The 8,247-nt window shown below is 34.6% G+C and overlaps 1 protein-coding gene across 1 annotated transcript in view; it reads right to left on the minus strand.

Moving 5' to 3' along the window:
• MMS22L (MMS22 like, DNA repair protein) overlaps positions 1–7,992 on the minus strand; it is a 165,580-nt gene extending 157,588 nt beyond the window's left edge. Inside the window, exons 1-4 of the mRNA XM_051997432.1 lie at positions 7,894–7,992; positions 7,285–7,454; positions 5,585–5,710; positions 4,155–4,204 (exon numbers count right to left, since the gene is read on the minus strand). Of these exons, the coding sequence (XP_051853392.1) occupies positions 4,155–4,204; positions 5,585–5,710; positions 7,285–7,439 (331 nt within the window). The 5' untranslated portion in view covers positions 7,440–7,454; positions 7,894–7,992. The remainder of the gene's footprint in view (positions 1–4,154; positions 4,205–5,584; positions 5,711–7,284; positions 7,455–7,893) is intronic.
• Positions 7,993–8,247: the final 255 nt, after the last annotated feature.

Consider the following 8,247-nt stretch of genomic DNA (forward strand, 5'->3'; position numbering starts at 1 on the left):
AAAATTCACTTAACTGATAAATATCCAAGTGAGATCTTTGTCCAATAACTAGAGTGGACATACAACTAAATTGGGGGAAGGAACAAAACCATCTTAATGTTAACATTCTTACAATAAATTAAACAGGAAACAAAAGCAAATAGCTACTAAATGGAAGGATGACTCATCAGTTTCCTCAGAAACAGCAGATAAAGAAATTTGGAGTTGGGAGTGATTCTATGCCTAAAAATAACAAGAAATCTCATTTCATGGGACAATTAAGGCAGTGCCCATGAAAAGTATTTGCAAAATTACCATCACAAAAAAAAAAATTGTAATGTAGATATTACATGTACTCTAAAATACAAGGAGGTGGAAAAAAGATCTTTGAAGAGCTCAAAACCCTCTACATTAAATCAAAATAAGTTAAAATGTTTTAGTGGCTTCAATGGAAAAGTGGGCACAGAGAAGATAGTGAAACATATTAGAAAATATAGTTCAGAAAAAATAACAATAAATCAAAAGCTTTTAGAGTATAAAGTCTACATAGACATAGCAAGCACTACAAAATAACACAAAAAAATAAAACTGACTTTAGCAATCAGAAAATGACTGGTTACTGACGTGCAAGTCATTTCCAAATTAGGTGTCTTTGCAATCAGGCCCCCAAGTCTTTCTATGAAATAAGAATCCCTTCTTTTTATCTGAATATTCTTCCAGTTAGCCTGGACATTACATTTTGGCACTAGCTCTCTGGAGGATCTCCAGATGGGCCTTGGTCTCAGCAGGATAGTCACCACAAGGATAGTCAGGAATATAATCTGAAGTCTTTATTCTCACAGATAGCTTCCATGACAATAATTATCTGTGTAGTGTAAAGAAATCTGAAGGCAGACTCCCAGTATGTTGGGAAGACATATATAAGGGGTACAAAGGATGACAGGATGTAAATTGTCAACTGTGAGAGGAATAAGTCACATGAATGAGCTCTACAGTTGACCATTTGATGCAGACAGGGAGTGCATTGGATTTAGAATCAATTTTGAAACTATTTGGTTTCAATTAAAATTCAAACTCCAGCATTGTGACACTAAGCAAACTACTTAAAATCATTGTGCCTGAGTTTCTCCATTTGTAAAAAAGAACTCACCTGAATGATCTCTCAGGTCTCTTTCAGCTCTTAAGCTATATGTGATCTTATGACATTTCAAAGAATTAGCAATAATTCTTGTTACTATTATTTTTGATGAGTAGCAAGTGGCAAAGATAAGTTTTGAGAGCTTGAAGTTAACAATTAGTTCTAAGCCCTGCTCTTCTCTTATTCCTCTATTATTTTTCCAGAATCAAAAAAAGGCCCTTAGTCCATGACATCATTCAGAGGTTTTAGTCACTTGGTCCATGAGTTTATTAAAAAGAGGTACTAATTCACTAATTTTGGAAGAAAAAGGGATGTATGCCTCCACCATTAAGAGAAAAAGTACTTTTATCAAGCAAATGAAATAAATTATTAGAAACAAAGTCATAAGTTGATTTATCTAAAGATAGGAAGATGTTTTACAATCAAAAGGAATACCACTAAAATTGAAAGAAAAATACTGACGAGGAAATTTTTTTTCAATAAATTTATTTAATGAAAATCTAGATTTGAGAAACAAGAAATAACTGCTATGTATCTATATGCCACACTTCCCAGTGGATTAACTATCAAGGAATGAAAAATTTTCTAAGGAAGACATACATGCAAGCTACTAATAATGAAATAAATAAAAAGCTCAAATCCCCTAATATTCAGAAAACCCAAATCTAGATAACCCTAAGATACCACATTATACCTAGTAGGATGGCAAAAAATAGAAAAAATTATAAAAACTAGATGTTGACAGGGCTATTCTAATATAATTTTGAAGCATAATATAGCAACAAGTTACAAAAAAAGATCAAATCCCTTAACTCAGAAATTCTATTGAGAAGGCTTTTATCCTAAAATATCACAGAAGGAAGAAAAAAAGGATTTATCTGTACAAAACATTCCCAGTTATTTGATTTAAAACAGCAAAAAATTGGAAATATCAATATGCTTAGTAATTATAGAATCATTCTATTATTATTAAAGTTATCTACTATCTAGTGCAGGTATATTTATACCATATTCAATTAGTGTTTAAATACAGAAATTTTGCTGTATTGTCCTCCTAAATTGAAATAACAAATAATCTCTGAAATAATTAAAGTAATGATTTTAAAAATAATTTATTTATTTATTTTACTATTTCAAGACAAGTCAAAAAACATTTTATTAAGCAACAGCTCGGTCTGCAGTATTCTACAAGCATTAGAAATAAAAAGAAAGACCAAAAGACAATAATAAAACAAAAAACGGTCTCTTTTTCAATGATTTATTTTCTTCAGTGGTAGACCTTGTAATGATGAAAACCAACAATTCTTCTACATCTTAATAAAGAGTCTTTATGAGTTGCTGTGTCCAAAAAATAAATTATGATGAGGCCAAAAACAGGTTCCTTTCTGTATTTGGCTAGGCTAGTGTCCAAACAAAAAATATGCTTAAAAAAAAAAAAAAAAAAACTAAAATTGGAACCTTTTCAGTATGCAAAGATTTGCCAGAACTTTCATCCCACTGGTCTGGTCTCAGAGACAGCTTAGATTCCTTTTAGTCTACAATGAGGCACAGAGGTAAGGTTTCTAAGAAGAGTGTCCATTCTATATGTAAAATAAAGACTTTTTTTGCACTTCACTTTTACAGGAGATAGTAGAAGAGAACTACCTTATCTAAATAATTTGCCATTCTATTTCCCAGCTTGTCTTCCTCACATCACATGCTCCAATTACTTTTGCTTCTCAAAATTCAGTTCTAGATACTACCACAATAAAAGATCCAGGAAAAAAAAAAAAAAAGATTAAGACAATATATGCATAACATTTCCCTTATCTCTAGAGATAAATAATGCAGTGGATAGAGCACCAAGTCTGGGGTCAGAAATCAAACTCAGTCACTTAATTTTTACCTTTAATTTTCCACATCTTTAAAATGGAAATAATACCACCACCTATCTCTCAGAGTGGTTGCATTTTTTGTAAAGTACTTAGCACAATTGGGCTTATATCCCAAAGAGATCTTAAAATAGGGAAAGGGACCTGTATGTGCAAGAATGTTTGTGGCAGCCCTCTTGCTAGTGGCCAGAAACTGGAAACTGAGTAGATGCCCATCAACTGAAGAATGGCTGAATAAATTGTGGTATATGAATATTACTGTTCGGTAAGAAATGACCAACAGGATGATTTCAGAAAGGCCTGGAGAGACTTACATGAACTGATGCTGAGTGAAATGAGCAGGGCCAGAAGATCATTATATACTTCAATAACAATACTATATGGTGATCAATTCTGATGGACGTGGCCATCTCCAGCAATGAGATGAACCAAATCAGTTCCAATGGAGCAGTAATAAACTGAACCAGTTACACCCAGCGAAAGAATTCTGGGAGATGACTAAGAACCATTACATTGAATTCCCAATCCCCATATTTTTGCCTGCCTGCATTTTTGATTTCCTTCACAGGCTAATCATACAATATTTCAGAGTCCGATTCTTTTTGCACAGCAAAATAACAGTTTGGTCATGTATATTTATTTTGTATTTAATGTGTACTTTAATATATTTAACATGTATTGGTCATCCTACCATCTAGGGGAGGAGGTGGGGAGAAGGAGGGGAAAAGTGGAACAAAAGGTTTGGCAATTGTCAATGCTGTAAAATTACCCATGCATATAACTTGTAAATAAAAAGCTATTAAAAAAAGAAGAAGAAAGAAAAAAATTTCCTCAGTTACATATAGAAACAAACAAACAAGCAAAAAGTACTTAGCATAGTGCCTGGCCTATAGTAGGTACTTAAGAAAGGTCTCCTTCCAACTTTCCCTTCCTTCCTTTCTTCCTCCGAGTTAAAAAAAAAACAAAAAACTTTTTTTCATTTGTTTTTCATAACAAAGAAACTAGGCATCAGTTATTTTTCATCTTGTAGTTCTCCAAACTGAGAATGGGAATTCCATTACTCTAAAATAACAAAACCCTAATTTGAAAAAAAAAAAAAATTCTAGAAATCTCATATTATTGAGTAGTAATGATTTTGCTATATTTAAAACACATTTTAAACTTACCCAAATCACATGTAGTCTGTAATAATGTTTCCAATTTGTAAATTTGTTGCCTGTTTTAAGTAAAAGGAAAAAGCCACTTCAGATAGTTTATATGATAGAAAAGCTATCATGCAAAACTCCAAATATATTAGTATAGATTACACAGCTCCTCTTACATTTCTATCACATTTTTCTTTTTAGAACATTTTAAATGAAGATCTCGTAGATTCACAGTGTTTATTAAGTATTTAGGGAACAAATGAGTGTATGATCCTTAAAGGAGCATTTCAAGTAATGAATTTTTCCTTTAAGATACAGAATTCTGTCTTTTTCAACTTGCATTCTGGCCCTTCTCATAAATTTTATAAAAAATTCTGTACAAGACAATGTAACATCATTCCCCATTAACAATATGAGATTATGTTTGTCCTTAATGTACCTATAAAACTTTTACATACCAATGGTGAGGGGAAATAAAACAATTATAACAAATGTACTGGGTATAATGGATAAAAAGAAACAGTCAAGTCTTAGCTCTCCTATATGATAGTTATGTCACCATGGATGCAGTCAGCCAACTTCTCAGTACATTAGCCAACTCTCTCAGACCAGAAGTTGCAGGTGATTTGCATTCCTAGAAAAGAGTTTCTACATCTTACCATAGTAAGGTCTGTACCAAATAGGACAGTACTATTTTTTGAGCAGAAGATAATGGTTTATTACAGATATTTATAGTTATCATTATAAATATACTAAATACTCTTCATATATTAATTCCCTTGAGATCCACAAAAATAACCCTCTGAAATAAGCTCTACAGACATTATGTCCACTTTATAGATGAAGAAGTGAACACAAAGAATTTATGTGACTTGACCATGTTTATATAGTAATTAAGAATGGAAGGCAGATCTGAATGGATTCAGCATTTTCTTTATGTAGGCCTTCACTTAAGGCACTACTAACTTAAGATGCCAAAGCCTAACACAATACCCCCACCTCAATTAAACTAACATTATCTCCAAGAACAATCAACATAATTCCCCCCACACTTTTAGAAAATTTAGGGTCATATGATTATTGGAATAGACTACAAATTACAACCAATCATGTTTTGTAGATGGGGAAAAAACCAAGACCTGGACAGGTGATTCCCAGGATACAAGTTGTGAAATAGTAAATGCAATACCAAACAAATATAAAGGACTATAATGAATAGATTTTGTAAGAAACACATTAAAAAGATGATTCAGTCAGTCTTTTATTAGAAGATGAATAAGATAAATAATACAGATCACTGATCTCACAGACAAAACTATTATATATCTTAATCTTACTTTAAAATTTTCAAACTAAGTGCTGTAATTTTTTTGTCTTCTAAAATAGTAGGTTTATCACTACTGCTCACTGATGCTATTCCCTCTACCCCCCAAACAAACAAACAAATATACCTGCATAAGGAAAAGAGATCTTTAGGAGAATTCACTAATGCAATTTCAGTCACCCACTGGAATCCAAAGAGTTCTACTATGTCCTCTTCAAAGTTGGTTGGTAAAGGGTCCAAGCTAAGTATCAATCTGAAATTGAAACATTTGGATTCAGTCATACATAGGCTTGTGGTATATACTTCAAAGAAATTACTATGCTACATGCTGTATAGTATATTAGCCTACTCAATATCATCATCTTTTCTGTTCCTAATACAGAGCATGCTATCTCTTGACTTCACTTTTGCAATTTATCTTCCATGCATGCATGGAATGCTTTCCCTCCCCTTCGGTGTCCTCTGACTTCCTTCAAGTCTCATTTAAAATCTTACATTCTCTAAGAAGTCTTTCCCAGTTTTCCTTAATCTTAGTGTTTTCCCTCTGAGATTAACCTTAACTTATCATATATATAAAAATATATATATATATATATATATATATATTAGTGAGGGGACCAAAGAGAGAGTAAAAAGATTAAAAACACAAAAATATTTATAGTAGCAACGAAGTGGAAACTTAGAGGGTACCTATTATTTGGAGAATGGCTGAGCAAATTATGCTATATGAATATAATAGTACTACAGGAAATGATAGGGATGGGTTCAGAGTGATGAAGAGTGAAGTGAACCAGAACCAGGAGAACAATTTATAGGACTACATTAACAAAACAAACAAATCTTAAATCTTTTAAGAATTCTGATCAATGAATGCTGTGATTAACAACAATACCACAGGACTGCTGAGAAAGGTGACTGACTCAAGATGAAGTATGAGAAGTATATTTTTGGACATGACCAAATTGGGAATTTGTTTTACTTGGCAATGCATGTTTTTACAAGGATTTTGTTTTTCAAAAGGGGGGAAACTAGTGGGAAGGAGAGAAAATAAATGCTTGCTAATGGATAAAAAAAAAAAAAGGTAGCAAAACTGTAACCATAAAATAACAAAGTTAAATTTCTGAATTAATCAACAAATTGAAAGCAATTTCAAAAGAGATCCAAAATGGTGGGCAACAAAAATAGCTTTGTGAAAGTATTACCTTAAAATTCAAAATTCATGCAAATGTATAAATTTCTTGTGCATAAAAAAATTCATTTATTTTCTACCTCTCTCTATATATAACATATAATATATACATGGATGAGCACATACATGCATATAGCCTGAAATTGTATACACACACATTTATATAGAGCCAGAAAGTGAATGTGAATACATACAGAAAAAAAACCATATCATATATACAAAGAGATTATGTGATTCTATGTGTATATACAAATGTGTATATATATGTATGTAATGCTACATATATGTGAATGAAAAAAGTGAGGAGAAAAAAATCTAAGTCAAAGTAATCTTCAAAGGAAGTTCCATTTTAATATATGCAACATTTTTATATATAAATAAAAGAGACTCAAACCTACTACATAATAGAGATCATTCAGAAAAGAACACCTAATGTCAGCTATTTATTCTCCTGAACCATCTTAGGGATGCTCTCACTATGAAGCCAAAAACTCAGAATTCAAGTGTTATGAGGCCAAGTATGTTTCTTAAGCATGATAAGAGTAAGACCAAAATCTGGACACGAAATAATATCATATTCCCATCAACTCTATCAATTAGTCGTTCACTACAACGCCATTAATGAACACAGTTCTTACCTCTTCAAAGATCCACTTGCTAGGTGGGAATCCGGAGAAAAACTTTTCCTTCCATCAGAGGCACAAGAAAAGCAAGGGGGTCTACACCATTCTGTCTCTAGCTCCAGCTCCAAACTTTCAGTAAGGAATGAAACCACCTCCTGGGGGCCATCCATTGCTTAGACGATTCTCTGAAATAAGTTTTGGGTAGCTATGGTTTTAATCGGCTCAAGCAGGCTGGTGTTAACTGGGGGAATGAAAAGGAATAGCAAACAGAGTTTCCTCCAAAGAGACTTTCCAAACTGGCTAGGAGGGTGACAAAGTCAAACTACAGAGCAACCACAGTTTTTTTCTCAGTCAAATATGCTTAGGAGGGTTGCAGCAGACACCCTTCTTCCGTCCCTTCCACTATTTCGGGCCTTGCAAAACAGGCGGGGATGAAAACAGCAAAAAGGGGGAGGGGGAAAAGAGGGGGCGGGTAGGTTCGGCCTTGGTTCATTTACGGGCTGGGCACCCCCTCCCCCCCCTCAGTTTCTCAAGGGCGCCTATCCAGCACAGTGCAGAGGGGTTGGGCCGTGGAGGGGAAGGGAGGCTTCCGTTGGAATAAGGAGAGAACCGGGGAGCTAGTACCTGGCCACCCAGCACTACGCCGGCCGCTCCGCTCAATCTCGTTGTGGGGGTCACCCAAATATCACAGCTTTGCGCCCAGGCCGGAACAAGCGAAATTCCCGCCACCAGGAGCTCGCGCGCCCAGGAGGAGGCGGGGCTTAGCTGGACAGCCTGCCTGCCCCGCCCCAAGCTTAGGCTCCTCCTTGCTCGCAAACTCCGGGCATCCCAAGTAGGCAGCAGGGAAGACCGGAAGATCTCGCGAGAGCAAGTCTCCCGGGAACTCCTTTCCGACCTTTTCATTGAATAAGAGAGACGACAATTAATTGACTGGGGAGGAGCTGCGACTGGAAATTGAATGAGTCACGCATGCGCAAT

The sequence above is a fragment of the Antechinus flavipes genome, chromosome 4 (genome assembly GCF_016432865.1).
Source record: "Antechinus flavipes isolate AdamAnt ecotype Samford, QLD, Australia chromosome 4, AdamAnt_v2, whole genome shotgun sequence".
NCBI classification, from domain to species: domain Eukaryota; kingdom Metazoa; phylum Chordata; class Mammalia; order Dasyuromorphia; family Dasyuridae; genus Antechinus; species Antechinus flavipes.